At 33.3% G+C, this 18,612-nt stretch overlaps 1 protein-coding gene across 4 annotated transcripts in view; it reads right to left on the bottom strand.

Moving 5' to 3' along the window:
- The window catches only part of PPP1R9A (protein phosphatase 1 regulatory subunit 9A), a 296,367-nt gene that overhangs the window by 86,719 nt on the left and 191,036 nt on the right, over window positions 1-18,612 (bottom strand). For all 4 annotated transcript variants that reach the window (XM_021689634.2, XM_021689633.2, XM_021689637.2 and 1 more), the window contains exon 5: window positions 6,182-6,317. In XM_021689634.2, the coding sequence (XP_021545309.1) occupies window positions 6,182-6,317 (136 nt within the window). The remainder of the gene's footprint in view (window positions 1-6,181; window positions 6,318-18,612) is intronic.

The following is an 18,612-nucleotide window of genomic DNA, read 5'->3' as shown; positions in this document are numbered from 1 at the left end:
TAAATATTATCACAATGTGGTAGTTGGAAAGAAAATAACATGAAAACATATTCAAATCACTTGCATTATGACAAACAATGTAAAGAAAATGAGCTACAAAAAGATGACATTATTTAGGCAAAGGTTTCTATTCTAACTTCTATCTTCCCTTGATACTATCCATCTTCCTGTCTGTGCCCAATATCATAAATAATAATGTTTTCACATACAAAGAATATTTCTAAAGAGGGTCCTTCAAGTATAGGAGGATGTCTACCACCAGGGGATAGTGTGTGTGTGTGTGTGTGTGTGTGTGTGTGTGTGTGTGTGTACATGTACCATGCCTAGGCTAGATCAAGCACGGATACACAGTCTTCAACTAAATGTTTTCCAAACATCTTATGAATCCGGGTTTCAATGACAATGACCAGTACTGTAGATTTGGGGATCACAAACTAAAGGATGTAGTTAAATTTAATGATTTTAAAGATCCAGTCAAATTGGAATCTATATATATATAGACTATATAACAACTATAAACAAGTTGTTAAAAAGGTTTTGTATTTCTCCTATTCTTCAGGCTCCTCTCATCACCATAATCCAATCTCCATTTTAAATATACTTGATTTCCATTTTTAAGCTCCTCTATTTCTGTTACTGGCAGCTAAAGATAGTGAGAATTATTTTATTATTTGAAGTGTAATAGTTTTTTAGACATTTCGCTATGTCTACCATATAAATCACGTAAATAAGTAGTATAATTTAAAGATATGTGTATTTAGTTTTTTGAAAAATGAAGAACTTTGTATCAAAAGATTCTTTTCTAAAAAAACCCACCGGGTTTAAAAACAATGTGTACACTGTATTGTATATACATCATACATCATGGTTCTGTTGTGTATCTTTTTCTTGTTGTGTATCTTTTTCTTCTCCTTTAATATGAATCACAAAATATTTAAAGTGTTAAGGGTTAACAACATCCATGGTTAAACATTAGGAAGTGAGTACAACTTGCAGAACCTGCACCTATAATATGTGCTATATTTCAGAATTAAATACTATTTTCAAATGATAATTTTTCCAACTATTATTCAACACACAAAACACACGGTTCTAGAGTTCTCTGAGCACAGAGCTAGTTAATAAGACACACAGAATATTTAATTTCACACATGAAGCAGAAAGGTGCAGATAAGCATTATTTTCCACCAAAAAAAACAAACCTTAAGGAAACAGTTGTTATTGTTATTGCTGTTGCCAGACACTCCTTGCAATTCAGCCACAGTGCTCTAAAATGGTTGACAACACAAATTAAAGAAGGCTTTTGCCCATTAAAGAGAGCAGCCTAAGGATAAAGGGTAGAAAAAACACTGAAGTTCCGGTGCTTACTAGAACACACACGTTTGAGAACTGAGAGAATGCCTCCCACTCTTAGTTTCTCAACATTATGAAGAGTATAAAGTCAATTCACATTATTAAAAGGCCATCCATAATAATTGCAATCTCTTGTTCACAACACAAGCTGTTTCCAACCAGGAACAGCAAACAGCATGAGTCAAATTTAATGTTATCCCTTTAATGCTTTTTGCCTAAAAATTATATTCTTATAAACCATTTAACGCTTATGCAAACCATAGCTCCATTATATTTCTGACTCTAATTATTACCTGTTAACATGAGCAATAAAAATGCATATCCAGGTAGGTAGCTGCTCTAAATATTCAATACCTTAAAAGATTCTAAAAGCTAATATTCTCATGATATAGTTATAATTATATTAATTTCCAGTAATGAAAAAAATTATGAAAGTGAACTTAAATTATTTCTTAAGAGAACGGGCTTCAGTCTCTAGAGTGATGATTAACCTTGTTATAAACTATTACCTGAAGAGACTTTGATATACCATCTATAATCTGAGACTTTAAAATGTAATAATTATCATATTTTAAAAGCATATTTAAAGAAGCAAACCAAAATAATCCTATAATTTCAAAGTGCATGTAAAATAGTTTATTTTAATGTGAACGACCATATGCATTTTCTAATTCAAAAAAGTGGTACAGCACCAAGTCATACTTCATTTCTAGTGTGAGCCCACTATATTTCACATTGCATAATGATCCTGGATAGAAACATATACCCACAATTTACATACATGACCCATGCTACACAAAACATATGCCAGAATTACAACATCCCACCACTAAAAGGCTAAACATTGATAGTTGTGGAGTATGACAAATTAGTTACTGAAAATTAAAATCTAGTTGAAAAATTTACCATACCCCCAGAATTTCGTGGGATAGTGCTGACTGTGTGAGGGGCTTACTGAAATCCTCCATCGTTACCTTCCAGATTGTTTAAAAAAAGAAAGAAAAAAAGAAAGAAAAAGAAATGAACAATAATTCTATTATCCAGAGATGCAATTGCTAATTACAGATATATTCAGATCCACATCTTAAATGTTTCAACTGCTCAGATTTAATCTTTTTCTTCTTTACAGGATCCTTCCCCTCATTCTTCAGCCTTTGGGCAGAGCCCTTTTAACTTTTTTTTTTTTAAATCACAATGTTTAACAGAGAGTAAACAGAAATAGGAATGTAAATTAAAATTGATTTGGCTGTTTGCTTATTGTAAACTCCTCTAGTTTAAATATTTGGGGGGGAACCCAGGAAGTGTAGAAATTTAAATAGAGTCTGGGATCTATATATCTTAAAATCTATTGGAGTACAACTTATAATGTCCTAAAGCATTAAAACAGCTACATGTAAGCACACACAATACATAATAAGGTATTCTTATGCCTAAATATGGTTTTGATAGAGAACTACTGTACTTTTACAATTTCAGGATATATTTCTCAACATTGCAATGTTTTCCCCATGGGCAATTCAAGCAAGCAACTCCCCTCTATCAATGTGACAAGTTCCAAGTTAGAATCAACCTTGGATGATTTGACCAAAACCAGAAGCTATAATGCTGATCTAAGCACTGGCTCTGGAAATTAGCTGGATGAACTTAGTTGTTCTGCATTTAATCAGAGGTTTTCCTAGGGGCCCAGGGAATGTCATAGAGGATATTGTGAAATAAAAATGCTTCTAACTTTGAAATCACAAGATGATTCCATAAATGATAAGAAAAGTGAGAAGCCAAGTGATTGATTACGCAATTCAGGATTAACAAAGATACATAAATCAATACATTGTTGAATTACATATAAAATTAACTCAGTTATTCAAGGATCATTTACCCATTGGATAACCAATGGTTACTGGTGCTTCTCACCTCCATTATGTCTCTTGGACATTTTACTTTTCATTAACAGAGAGAAAGAGAGTAGATAAAAAATAGGGACATACCACTCAAACTGATTTAACAATATTTGGTAGCATTAGTAAAAAAATGAATTTAAATCAAGTAAATAAAGTGTTTATACAAGAGTGAATTTTCATTATTTGTACAGCTTTCATCTCTCCTATGCACAGAATATTAACAGTTGGTTTTAACTGAGCATGTTTTGGCAACACACAAGAAAGGGAGAGAAATACAAGTCAGAGAGGAGCATGAGAGAGCAACAAAGAAAAAGGTTCCTTGACCTTTTCAGTAAAGTGAAGGTTACATGGAGTAACACAGTAGTGAGCATCTGATTTCTATTTCTTGATTTCTATTTCTACAACTTGAAGACAGAAACAAAGTTTAACCTAAAGCTAAACTTGAATTAAAAAAAAAATCATACACTCAATTATTCTTCCCTTTAAGCCCTATCTTCATAGGATACTTACAGATTATTTGCCTAGAATAAAATAATTCTCCAAGTATTTAATTCCCCTATTACTAGAAGTACTGAATAAAGAATCATAGAACCTACGTATTACAAGAAACTCCATCACCTAACACAGAATCCTCTTTCCAACATCTTGTCACCCAGTTATTCTGTGGGTACCTGAACAAAGACAGACCCATTAGCCCACTCCATTAAAAACAGCAATATGTTGTAAAGAGTCCCAACCTTGGAGATACGAAGACCCTATTCCCATCATAAATCTGCCAACTACTAGCTATATGGCTAGAAAAAGGCTCGTTTGTGTCATTTCTAGAAAAAAAAATCTTTTCTGTGTGCTGTAAAGATTACATGAAATCATGTAGGGAAATGCACCTTGCCAAGTGCCAGGCACTGAGTATTTATTTACCTTTCTTAGTCCTGAAAATATCTGCTCAGGTGACAATCAACTTTGCTTTCCTCATAAAAACGAAGCAAACAAACAAACAAAAAATCCATATGATGTGCTCCTAAGGACAAAAGCTGAGTAACAAATATTCATTTTGCATTGACTCAAGTTACTAAATTAGAATCTTACATCAATCAAACAAACAAAAAGCTTTAGGGGCTTGAGTTGAAAACTTTTGGAACTGAATGTGATCAATTCCTCAAAATAACTGGAAGAAGTATGTAGTGTGTAGCAGGTGATCTAAAATTTCCACTTAGAGAGCTTTAAAGAACTGTCTTATTTTCCCTCTTTCCTTGCTAGACTTGATGTTTTATTCCACACACTCACAGAATATTAAAAGCTAGAAAGAGTGCAGAAATTTAGCCCAATCTCTTAAAGCCAAAGACACTGAGGCCCACAGACTGGGAAAGCTTGGCCTCCTCGCTTTCCTCCACTTGATGTCACCCGAACTCCCCCGAATCTCACATCCAAATTCTTTCTAGCAGAGCCAGCAGGTAAAAACCAAATCTGCAGAGAATGATTCTACAGTCCTAAAAATAGGCTTGCAGCCAAAGCAAATCAGTGTCTCTGATAAAACACAGAACACTAGCACAGAGAACTGAAGACTAAGATGAACATTTAACTATTTGAGGAAATTGTTTTTAATTTCTAAATCCAAGGTAACATTTACATACATTGTATCTCAGTATAATAAAAAAAAACCTTGCCATTTCAAATGGACTCTGCAAGTAAGAAATTAAATCAACTAAACAGAATTCTAAGAGACAAATTCATTCATGTGAAGACTTTGTAATGTTTATTCTCTGATCAAAAGTTAACTGATGCACCATTTTTAATTGTTTACTATAATAAATGGAGAATAAACTACATTCAACTACCAACACACAAAAAATTAAGATACATTTGGGTTAAAACATTCCAGACTAAAAATACATGAAAATATTTCAATGTCTATTTATTAATCTTCACTATGTCCTGGCTAGAGTCCAAAAAAAAGCTCTGGAAAAAGAATATATTCAGATGAGTAGAGGTTGAACATATGAAGCTGCACTGTCCTTATATCAGCTGGTATAAATAATATACGTTTTACCTGAGTATTTACTATGTTTATGGAGTATGAAATACTCTGATTAAATTATTGATAGGTCTTCTGACATGCCAATATGAAACACATGCATGTTTAAACATGTTTATAATAAAGCATGTTGTCCCATTATATCAACGTACATTTGGCATCTACATTAGAAATAGACCAGCATCTGTATTACATTACAACACACAAGGATTCCAGAGAGCCATTTTCACTGGGGGGTTAGCTTCTATTCATTTACTTGATCTTCTACAGAGAGCAGGATGCAAAATTATTCCAATATGTATCTACTCTATGGAATATGTGCTGGTGGAAAAGCTTTGTTCTGCATTATGTTAGCACAAATCACAGTGAGCAGATCTAAAGAACGTTTTCCTCCTGGAAAAAAAGAAACCTGAAAACACCCAGCAAGTTTTAGTACTTTTCTGTGTGTGTTTGTGTAAGTATGTGTGCATTTTTTCAATCAAAATGTTTACTGATTTTTTTTCAAAAAGCATTACAAACTTACTGTAGAAAGCTGGGGGAGAAATCGAAAAAATATAAAGCAGGGAGAGAAAATCACCAAATTCCAACAATAAAGACAGCTACTATTCACATGTTGGTGTTTTTACTCTTTTTTGTTTCCGTGAATTTCTTTTAATAGTTCAGTAAAACATGACTTATTTGATCCCAAAGTCTTCAGGCTATAAACAGGATACCATTACTTGATTCATAAGTTAATAACAGATGTCAGTAATATTTCTCTTCTGTGAGGTTTAATGTAGACACGCTCTCCATGAGAAACTGCAAAGAACCTATCATACTTTTACATAGTAAAGAGAGTTTTGTAAAGTAGAATGTGGTGGGGAGAAAGGTAGGAAGGACGTTTTCACGTGCTACTGACCTCATCATCGTCGGCGTCATACTGGGCGTAGTGCTGCTCGAGCAGCTCTCTCTGGCGCCTTTCTTGTTCCAGCGTCTGGCTTATCAACTGGGCAACCTCACTCACTTGTCCTGGCTTTTCTCGCCCAATAACAAATCTGTAGGAAGGTGAAAGGAGACTAATATAGTTGGATTCTCCAGCAAAAAGGAATGCTAAAAAAAAAAAAAAAGCACTGAGCTTGATAGCTCATCACAGTCCATCAAGCCTCAAGAAATTAATATCACATATATACTCTAAATGGTATGCCTGTGTGGAAGGGGAGGTTAGCTGAGCAACTGAACAGGTGATTGTAGACATACCCTAAAGGAAAAGGAAGGGGAAAAATAAAAAGGACAATAAAAAAATGGGGTGTATGGGTGGCTCAGTCAGTTAAGCATCTGACTCTTGATTTCCGCTCAGGTCATGATCTCAGGGTCCTGAGATTAGCCCTGCCTCCGGTGGGCGCTGGGTGTGGAACCTGCTGAAGATTCTCTCCCCCCTTCCTTCTGCCACCCCCTGACGCCCCCCAACCCCTGCTTGCATGCTGTTCTCACTAAAAAAAAAAAAAAAAAAATTATTACTTTGGGAGAAGACAAAAGAGATGTAATCCATTCTACAGTACTTCACACATTTTTATTGCCCTACAAAGTGGAGGCAAACTCATAATTTCTTGTACAATTGAACTTGAGAATCATTTCCATAATACTGTCCTTTTTACAATGCAAACTCTGCTTCAAAAACATTCTGAGGAATAGCATGCCTCAGGTGGGTAAATAAAGAGGTATTAACTTCTGCTAAGTTAATCTCCAAAGTCATAACTTTGGAGATAAGAAGAAGAAGAGGAAACAAATACAGATTTTGGTTTTGTTGTTAAAAAGAAAAACTAAAATAAGGAGAGGTCATGAATTTGAAAATTCAGTTTTGAAGAAAGACGCTATGAGGAAAGGTGTGGTTATAAGAAATAAAGGGACAAAGGGAAATATATGTTTATATCAATTACTGCAAGAAAAAAAAGTATAAAGTAAAAACAAGGGAAGTCACTCACTTATTGCAAGCTGCAGTCACTTATGATACAACCTCATCAATACTATGTGTCTTGCCTAACAAATTAATACTCACTTAACATCTTTTCACACTAATATATAGTTCTATTTTTCTAAAAATATGAGTTCACATGATTTAGTTTCTATATATCATTTAATTTCATTATTTTGGATGTGACTGTTTAATCGTCTTTCTATACTTAACTGATGTTTTCCTCTGATTATAGTATGTTGCTGTGTTGGATCATAAGTTTAAATGAAATATGCCACTGTAGTGTACAAATGGACTAAAAGTCAAAATTTTTATACTCAGATGCTAGTAATTGTCTTTATAGCAATATTTTTATATAGTTCCAAATAGGACTTTGAAATTATGCTTGGGTGTTCATTTATCATTTGAGTTATTTTCCTTTGGGAATCAAGTATAAGTAGAGTTTATAAATTCTATAATTTTCATCCTTATTCAGGTATAATTTACACATAATAAAGTACATCTCTTTTAAATGTACAGTTGGTAAGTTTCACAAACATAACCTGTAATCGCCACATCAATAAAGATACACATTTCCATCAACCTAAAATATACCATTTTCCTTTCTAGTAAATCATCCTCACCCTGGGCCCATATTAGATGTGTTTTTTCTAGAGTTTCAGAATCAGAGTGTCCATGCTGATGCAAGTATCAGTAATTCATTCCTTTCTATTACTGAATAGTATTTCATTGTACCAGATGTACTACATTTGGTTTAGCTATTCTTCTATTCTGAGTTGGATTTTGGATATTACGAGCAAAGTTACTATAAACATTTGTGTGCAAGTTGTTGTGGGGGCATAAATTTTCACTTCTCTTAGACAAATAACTAATAGTGGAATTGATGTTCTACAGTAGTGTATGTTCAACTTTTAAAGAAATTGCCAAATTATTTTTCAAAGTGGTGGTACCATTTTATATTCCTACCAGCAATGCAGGAAAATTACAGTTGCTTTACATCCTAACCAACACGTGGTACTGTCTTTTAAAATTTTAGCCATTCTACTGAATAGCTAATGGTACCTTATAATGGTTTTAATTTCCAATGCTTTGATGACCAATGCCATTAAGTATCTTTTCATGCACTTACTGAGCATTCATATATCTTTTTCAATGAAATACCTTTTCAAATATTTTGCCAATTTAAAAAAACTGCGTTGTCCAGCTTTTTATTATTGAGTTGTAATAGTTCTTTATATATTCTGGATGCATATCTTCATATATGTATACTCTATGTAATAAATACACATAGATACATACACACATACAAAGACTGTCTGTGTATCTCTGATTTATTTATTTTCCTCTCCCAGTCTGTGGTTTACCTCTTAATTTTCTTAAAAAGACTTTATTTATTTGTCAAAGAGAGAGAGAGAGAGCAAAAGCAGAGGGAGCGGGAGGCAGGGGGAGAAGCAGGCTCCCCACTGAGCAAGAAGCCTGATGCGGAACTCGATCCCAGGACCCTGGGATCAAGACCTGAGCTGAAGGCAGACGCTTAATGGACTGAGCCACCCAGGCACCCCTACCTCCTAATTTTCTTAATTGTGTCTTTCAAGGAAGTCCAATTTATACCTTTTTAAAAAGATTTGTGCCTTTTTTTCCTATCTAAGAAATCTTTGCCCCATTTAAGATTGCTAAGATTTCTCCTATTTTTCTTCTTGAAGTGTTAATGTTTTGATTTTATATTAGGTCTATACCTTTCAAATTAATTTTCATGCATGATGTTTGGTAAGGGTGGAGTTTCATTATTTTTCCACATGGATAACTAGTTGTTTCCACACCATTTACTGAAAAGACTATTCATTACTGCCACTGAATTACTTGAGCACATTTGTTGAAAATCAATTGACTAGATACTTGTGGGCTGATTTTTGGACTTTTCCAATCTCTTTGATGTATTTATCCTTGTGTGAATACCACACTGCCTTGATTACTATATAATCACTCTTGAAACTGGGTGGTATGAATTTTCCAACTCTATGTATCTTTTCCAAAACTATTTTGACTATTCAAAGTTATCTGCATTTTCATATAAATTTTACCATCAGCTCATCAATTTCTTTTAAAAGTCCACTGATGTTTGATTTTGGATTGCTCTGAATCTATAGATCCATTTGTGGAAAACTGACATGGTAATATTGAGCTGATCCATGAACATGGTGCATTTCTTCATTTATTTAGATTTTCTTTACTTTCTTTTAGTAATACACTGCAACGTTCAGTGCAAAGTTGTAGCTATAGTTCGTTAAATTTGTCTCTATTTCATGTTTTTTCAAGTTACTGTAAGTGGTACTGATTTTTAAATTTGTTTCTAATTGTTTGTTGCTAGAATATAGAAATATAATTTACTTTCAAATATTGGCCTTGTATTTTATGACCTTGCTAAACTCACTTATTAATCATAGTAGACTTTTATAGTCCTTAGAATTTTCCAAATATAAGATCATATCCACTATGAAGACATTTTTATTTCTTCTTTTCCTAGCTGTTTATTTTTCTATTTCATTTGAAGATATTTGGTTTCTGTGATGGAAGATACATAAAGTCTTTAACATGCCCAACTAATCTAGACATATAAAGACTATCTTGAATTCATTATATTTTTGGTTAACAGTCTAAAAGTCAGAAATGATGTCTAGGGATATAAATATAAAGCAATTAAGAAACTCATATTCTAGGATGAGAGATTTAGGAAAACCTAGATTAATCTTTTATGTTTCTTCAAATGCATAACAGAGTGGGGTTTGAGGAAGTATCACTTACCTACTATAAAGCTGACAGGAATTTGAAGGAAGCAATTAATGTACAAAATGCTATTAACTGAAAACAGTAGCCACGCTCAAAGTAAAAGGTAAATGAGAATTTATATTCATTTAAGCCATAAATTCTTTAAACTCATTTGAGAATTACATGGTCAGATCTTTTAGTTGAACAGTTTTTCCCCAAGAATGGAGAAGTTTATTTCCTCTGCAAGGCAAGTGTTTAAAATTACTCTGAACACAACTCAGGGAGAGAAAAAGATCTGGTTCACTTGCCAACAAGTGAGAAGCTCTGCTATGACTCTAAAGGTGAATGAGGGAGTCTGAAGAGAGACCTTGTGAGAAATTTTAAAGCAGAAAATTATTTTTAAAGCCCAAATTATAAGATTAGAGCATATCATATAACAATAAATTATATAATAAATCAAAACTCCAATATGACGTGCAAGTTTCTTCCTGCCCTCAAAGCATGATCTCTAATTCCAAGTCAGAATTATTTGTGATGCTAAAACTAAAAGGAACAAATACATGTATAATCGCAATTTCAGAGGAAATAAGAACTGTCCCACATTGCATAAGAAACCAGCATTTTAAACCATGAAGGCATAGTTGCTCAATTCACAGCGTGGCTTTCTGAATTGGTCTCTACAATTGAACGGTATTCACTATTTGCCCAATATTAGTTTGCATTCAAAACCACTTTACAGTCTTATGAAATAAAAGTGATTCTAAATTGTATAGAAAATAGACAATCCATCTCATGAAATATACTTTTTAAAGCATTATGTTCAAGTACACGTCTCTTTGTTCAGGCAGCTGTTCAGGGTAGTGTTATAGCACCTAGCTACACAATCTTGACAGCCTTGTAATCCGGTGTGATTTATAGTTCATACGTGCATGAGCAGAATGGCATCCTGGTAAGTATGGTTCAGAGGGAAAGCACCCAGAGGTGGAACTAAACTATTCTCCACGCCTTATTCTCCTCATGTGAAAACTGGTATCTACTTCACGTGTCAAAAGGAGGGACAAAAGAATAAAATGTGGTATAGACATGAAAGGACGTTGGGCACTGTTACTACAATGATGAAAGTGATAAAATCTCCCATTTGGAAAATGTGTAACATTCAAATTACCTTTCTATATGTTCTTAAATGTTTGGTCCATTTTTGAGCTGTCTTTATAAATGGACTTCTATAACAATATGTGTACAATCTAGCACATGTAGGATTGAGAAAATGCAAAATTAAAAGTTAGGTTATTATTTCAATTATGAATTCACACTATGCATATGCTGTGATAGTAAAATGTAGGGGTTAAAAGGGTCTGTAATAGGGGAAAAAGGCTGTGATAGGACAAATTCACTAAACCATAAACATGACTTACTGGCTCTGTGACCTTGAATGTATTAACATTTCTAATCCTTAGTTTCCAGATTGTTATAAAATGAATATAATAACTTAAATAAATATTATATAACACATATAAAAAGCTTAACTAAGGACCTAGTGCCTAGAGAGTATTTAACAAATGCTTACTGTTGTTTTTACCTGGATAATGTATTAATAGCTAGATAGGGGTGAATGCATTTTTAAGTACTATCTGTGCACACTGTCCCAATTACCTTATTTGAATCACACTAGCTTTGAAAACAGACTACGTTTTTGAGAGTCAACAACAGTAAAAAGGTCAAATACTTGCACTAAAGTTCTGAGAACCTTAATTTCAGTTACCATCAAAATATAAAAGTATAGTTTATGTGATCCCTTTAAATTGAATTTTTTAAGTCTTCAAAAATATAACAATTAATAAAGTCAGCAACAATCAGTCCCTCTAAACATATGTGACCAAATCAACTGATATTTATGCACAATTATGATTTATATGACTGAAATGAGATACATGTAGTCAAATCAGCCTTTAAGATCCTTTAAGAAAAAAATACATTTTCTTGCTACTTTCTAAATTTGCTTACTTTGCTTCCACAAGGAATGGATTGATCTTTTTATTTTTTAGCTATAAAGGATGAGGTAACAGGAGCCAAACTGTAATAGACATTTAAATTAAAAATTAGGTATTTTCTAAGGTTATAATTGACAAATAAAGGCTAAACCTAAAATACAAAATGAGGGGTTTATGTCTTCAGCATGATTTGTTTCTAATGTTCCAAACAATTATCTTGTTTTGATGTGAATTATTTCAATAAGAACTGCCCCCCTCCCCCTCAGGCTGAGATACGATAGGTAAAGACAGATAAATCAGTTTTCCCTTTTCCTTTCATCTATTATCAGACCAAGCAGTGTCCATGCACTGTCCTTTAGAGTTTAGATGACGATATTATACAGGATTCACTGGATCAGTTTATTGAATTCTCTGGTGAGCTGTCAAACAAAAACTAAACAACTATAAAATTGCATTTACAATTTGCTGAATTGAAGTCATAAAGATCCTACATGTTCAGTGTAAATGATGTGAGAGGTTATGTTGAAAAATGATGAGTTGAGTGCCTTGTTTTGCAGACATTTATTCCAATAAAAGTGATATACTAGTCAAAAGTGGCACTTAAATGAAGTCAAAACTTCAAAATTTTTTTAAACTAAAGAGTTTTTAATGTAGACTTAAGCAAATCTAAAAAGGGAAAAGCTATAGTAGGATATAGTTACAGTTCTTACATAATCAATTCTTTTATTCAGATATTCTGTAACAAATATTTATTGTGTGCACACCAAAAACCTAAAAGATATACCTAAAAGAAAAATAGATACACACCACCTACTCTCATTATACCAGAGTCTTGGATTGTAAGATCACATGGTGCTTTTAAACATTTTTGTAGAAAGTGTCTCATTTTTTTTATGTTTGATCACATTTTATGACCTTACTCTGAACTTGATAGCTTTTAAAATATTTGACTTAATTGTACTTGAGCAAGTGGTGCTAAATGCATATTTATTTGCTTTCACTGAGATTTGCTATTAGTATCTAGAGGTTAAAGTCCTACACAACAAAGCTTTTGCCTCTTTCTTGTATTTGGGTACTGTGACATATTTTTCCTTTCTTCTTGGGATTTAGATTAACATAACATACTCTAACATTTAAATATTTTAAATTCATCTAGGAAAATGTTTGCTTTTAATTTTTGGTTTCAAATTTTTATTTAAATTCTAGTTAGTTAACATACAGTGGAATATTGGTTTCAGGACTAGAATTCAGTGATTCATCACTTACATATAACACCTAGTGCTCATCACAAGGACTCTCCTTAATATCCAACACCCATCTAGCCCAATGCCTGCCCACCTCCCCCCATTAACCTGTTTGCTTTTAAAAGCTAGACCTTAAATATCTAGATCTGAAATGTTTAAACTTACTGTAAGCATTACTTCTTTGAAATGAATTTTGTATCTAACCCAATCTTAATCATAAGAACTTTGTTCTAGCCCTGTATTTCAATACAGAACAAAAGTAGTTGAATTCTTTAAAAAAAACACTGCCTAAGACATGCCACTTCAAGGACTATATACCACATAATAGGCATAAACTTAAATATTTTCTTTTTTTTTTTTTAAGGATTTTATTTATTTATTTGAGAGAGAGAATGAGATAGAGAGAGCATGAGGGGGGAGAGTCAGAGGGAGAAGCAGACTCCCTGCTGACAGCAGGGAGCCCGATGCGGGACTCGATCCTGGGACTCGATCCTGGGACTCCAGGATCATGACCTGAGCCGAAGGCAGTCGCTCAACCAACTGAGCCAGCCAGGTGCCCCAAACTTAAATATTTTCTAAAAATGCTATACCTTCCCAAGAAGTGACATTTCTTGATTTGAAAGCTAACTCTGATTTTTCAGGTTTAAATAGTTATGCATACAAATATTTAAAGGAAAAAATTTTGAATGCTAATCTGTATATATTGGCCCCAGAAAATGTCTCATTAAGCCAAAGTCCCCTTTAAAACAAGTCTTTGAAGTTTCCACTGTTTTTAATCTTCTATCTATCACCAGTAGTTGTAATTTAAAAGTTGTAATATCCATGGTCCCAAATCCACAGTGGCCGTTCCTCTTGTCTAACCACAAGGGAGTAACATGAACACAAAACCTGTAAGGACTGAGAATTCCCATGAACATGGTGGTGCCCTCACTGCCCTCCATTACAAATGACACTTCATTATGCACAATCACAAAATCAAGACTCTGATAAAAAGTGAAACTTTCAATTACCCCTTGTGCTGTAATGGCAACAAAACCTCTTATTAAAATGATGTGAATGAGGCAAAAACCTTTCAAGATTTAATGTACTTCAAATGGAAATCTTCAAATGGAAAACCAATGATTTTAGGTAAAAAATTAAAAAAAACTTTTCATATTTAGAAATTACATATGCAGGTGTGAATCCAAAATAAACAAGTACATATTTATTTCAAAAACTCAGCATGCATTTGTATTTTCTTTTGAGTATTATAACCTCTTCCAAAAAGGACAGGGAAATATTTAAGACCTCCAGATTAATTTATTTTTTATTATGTGTAACTACAATTCCTATAAAATCCTCACCTCCAGAAGTGTCATATAACTCAATGTCAAAAAGTCACTAAACACATATGCTAAGGATAAAAGCATGATGAATGTTATTGACCATAAGTAGCAGTACTTGCCAGAAAGCATTTACAGGTTAATGTAAATGGCACTGAAGAGCAAATATACAATTTATTAGAAATTTCTCATATTGAAGCACAATTTTCTCCTGTAACATCATTTTCCTGTAACTGCTGTCCTCCAGTGCTAGGACGGCTGTCTGGAGTTAAAAAGAATACCTAAGTCTTTTTCCACAGTTCACTCCTTCAAACGCTTCACAATTATTACTATGTCTTCTTAAAATGTTCTATTTTAGGTAAAAGTTGGCAGAATCTTTAATTTTTATATATACAAGGAAAAAATGTTTAGATCTCTCACCATCCTGGTCAGTCTTTCCTAAATAGTCTCAAATTTTTCAGGGTTCTTCTTAAGAGAGGGTATGCAACATCAAACAAATGAATTGTATTGTGGTATAACATTAATCAGACTGCCTGTCCATCCATCCATCCAACTAGTTATTGATCACTACATAATATGCAGCCTCTAAGATGCACCCAAGTGATCTCTGGCTCCTGATGTTCATGGAGTGTAAGAGGGACCTATTAACTCTTCTATCAAATAAAATACAAAACTGATGGAATGTCACTTTGGATATTAAGTTATGAAAAGATGACGGATTCCAGCGTGGATACTCTCTTGGCTCACTCCCTCTGGAAAATCCAGTTTCCATGTAGTGAGGCGTCCCTGCAGAGAGGCTCTCATGAAAAAGCTGGAAAGTAGATCCCATAAACTGTGAGATAAAAGTTCGTTGTTTCAAGACACTAAATTTTGAGGCAATATGTTTTACAATAATAGGTACAGTATGTCATTTACATAGTGGTAAACAAGATCAGAAAGGTCCCACTTAAAGCTGTAACACCCCAAAACACACGAGTTCTTAAAAGTTATGCTGCAAATCCATGTCTGAATAAAGAAAAGGGTCCAGACAAGAATTTAATATAGATATTATTTTTTCTGGTAAAAAAATTAATAATGGAAAGTATTTTTTTAAAAAAGAAGTATACAGCGTAATAACATATACATATTACTGAGGAAATTTAGTTTGACTACATCTGCCTTTCTTAAGTAGACATTGTCCTCCTTTCTAAATCCCCATCCCCATCAATATAATTAAATGTTAGCATGATGCTTTTTAAGTTAATTGCTAACTATTAACATACATTTTTAAAAGATCAATTTTATTGTGATCAAATTTATACAATAAAATTCACCAATTTAAGTTGTCTAATACAGTGAGTTTTCACAAATATATATATAGTTGTGTCATAAATACAATAGCCACAATATAGCACATTTTTATTGCCTCAAAAATGCCTCTGAAATGCTTGCAGTTTAAAGTACAGTATGAAGGCTTTTCTGTCTGCCTTCTTTAGTCAATATAATAGTTCTGACAGTCAAATATTGGGTTGAATATATCAGCAATTTGTTTCTTTGCATGGCTGAGAAATATTTCATTACACAGGATACAATACAACTTGTATATCCTTTATCAGTTAAAGGCATCTGAGTTGTTTCTAGCTATCATGAACAAAGCTCCTATGAACATGTAAGTATGAGTCTTTGGGTAGATATATGTTTTTATTGCTCTTGAAGACATAGCTATGAATAGAATTGCTGGCTGATACGGCAAGTACATGCTTAACTTTTTAAGAACCTGCCAAACTATTCTGCAAAATGGCTGTGCTATTTTGCATTCCTGCTGGCAATGAATGAACGTTAAATTTGCTCCACATCCTTGTCAATGCATAGTATTATCAGTCTTTTAAATTTCAGCCATACTAGTGGGTGTGTAGTAGTACCTCATTGTGGATTCAATTTGCATTTCCCCAGTGATTAATGATGTTGAGCAGCATTTAATGTGCTTAACTGTGTATCTTCCTCGGGAAAGTGTCTCTTTAATTGATTTGCACATTTTTAATAGGATTATACATCTTTTTATTGAATTAGAAGAGTTCTTCATATCTTCTAAATAACAGTCCTCTATCAGATCATTGTTTTTGCAAATATTCAGTCTTTAGCTTGCTTTTCCATTTTCTTGAACAAATGTTTTAAATTTTGATGCAGTTTCATTTATCATGTCTTTCTCTTACATTTCTTGCTTTAGAGCAAGATCTTTGTCTTAAAAGATCTTTGATTAACCCAAGGTCATAAAGATTTTTGTCTGTTTTCTAGAAATTTTATGGCTTCAATTGTTGCACTTAGATCTATGATCAATCTTGAATTAATTTTTGCATATACTGTGGGACAAAGGTCAAGTGTTCTTATTCTTTTTTTTAATGTGGTTATTCAATGGTCCCAGAACCATTTGTTGAAAAGACCATAATTTCCCCCACTGAATTATTCTGGTGCATTTGTCAAAAAGCAATTGTTCATGTCTGTGTAGGTCGATATTGGAACTCTCTTCTGTTCCATTAATTTGTATTTCTATCCATACGCCTAAACCATAGACTGTTGTGATTAGTGTAGCTTTGAGGCAGTGAAAGTTCTTCAACTTTGTTCTTTTTAAAAAATCTTGCTGAGATTTTCACTGAGATTTCCTTAGTCTGCAGATTTGGAGAAAATTGGAATTTTAACAATACTGAGTATTCTTACCCATGAACGTGGTCTATTGCTTCACTCATTTAGGTAGTCTTTATTTTCTCTCAGAAGTATCTTGCTGAAGTTGTCAACATATCATGTCAGGTTATCCTTAAGTATTTCATGTTTTTGATGTTAACACAAATGTTATTTTTAATCTGAATTTTCAGTTCCTTCTTGTTGCCAGTCTGTAGAATAGAACTGATTTCTGTACATCACCCTATGCCCTGTAATCCTGTTTGACTCACTTACTAGTTCTAGTAACATCTTTGGTAGATTCCTTAGGACTTTCTACATAAGTTATCTGTGAATAGGTTTACTTCTTCCTTTTCAATCTATGTGCTTTCCATTTCTTATTCTTGCCTCACTGACCTAGCTATGAGCCCTAGGACAATGTTGAATAAAGTGGTGAAAGTGGACACACACACACATTGTTCTTTTACTAGAGAGAAAGGATTTGGTCTCTCATCATTAAGTCCGATACTAGCTGTAGGTTTCACGTACATGCTATTTATTACACAGGAAATTCCCTTATATTTCAAGTTTCCTGAGAGTTTTTTTGTTGGTCTCTATCTACTAAGATGAGCATGTGAACGTATGATTTTTCTCTATTCTTCTATCAGTATGGAAAAGTCCACAGGTTGAATTTCAAACATTAAATCAAACATGCATTCCAAAAATTAATGTCGTTTAGTCATAACGTATTACCCTTTTTATATATTCCTGACTTCAATCTGTTAAATTTTTGCTTAAGGACTTCTGTATCTACGTTCATGAGCAATATTGGTATGTAATGATTTTTGCTTTAATGTCTTTTTCTGACTTTAATATGATGGTAATGCTGGCCTCATAAATGTAGTTGAGATGTGTCCTCTCTTCTATGTTCTGGAAAAGTTTATATAGAAGGCATGTTATTTCTCCCTCTAATGTTTGGTGAGATTCACCAATGAAACCAACTGAAACTGGAATTTCCTTTGCCAGAAAGCTTAGAATCTAAATTCATCTTCATGTGTACATGTACACACACATACACACACATGCACACACTATTTTTTTGTGAGTGAGCTTTGGTACTTTGTCATAGTATTGTCTTCTAAGAAATTTAACCATTTATCCTAAGTTGTATTTATCAGCATAAAGTTCTTCATAATATTGGCTAATCCTTATAATAACTGTTAGGTCTATAATGACGTCCTCTCTTTTTTTCTACCTTATATAATAAATTACCCCAAAATTTATAGACATTTTATCTTCCATAGTTTCTCTGAGTCAAGAATTCAGGAGATGCTTGACTAGGCAGTTCTGGCTTGGTCCTTCTCACTAAGTTCAATCAAATGTTGACGGGGGCTACTGGCATCTCAAGGCTTTACTGAAGC

Source organism: Neomonachus schauinslandi, chromosome 12 (assembly GCF_002201575.2).
Source record: "Neomonachus schauinslandi chromosome 12, ASM220157v2, whole genome shotgun sequence".
Taxonomy (NCBI): Eukaryota; Metazoa; Chordata; class Mammalia; order Carnivora; family Phocidae; genus Neomonachus; species Neomonachus schauinslandi.
Note: the sequence above shows the minus strand (reverse complement) of the source record. Positions and strands in the feature narration are given on the sequence as shown.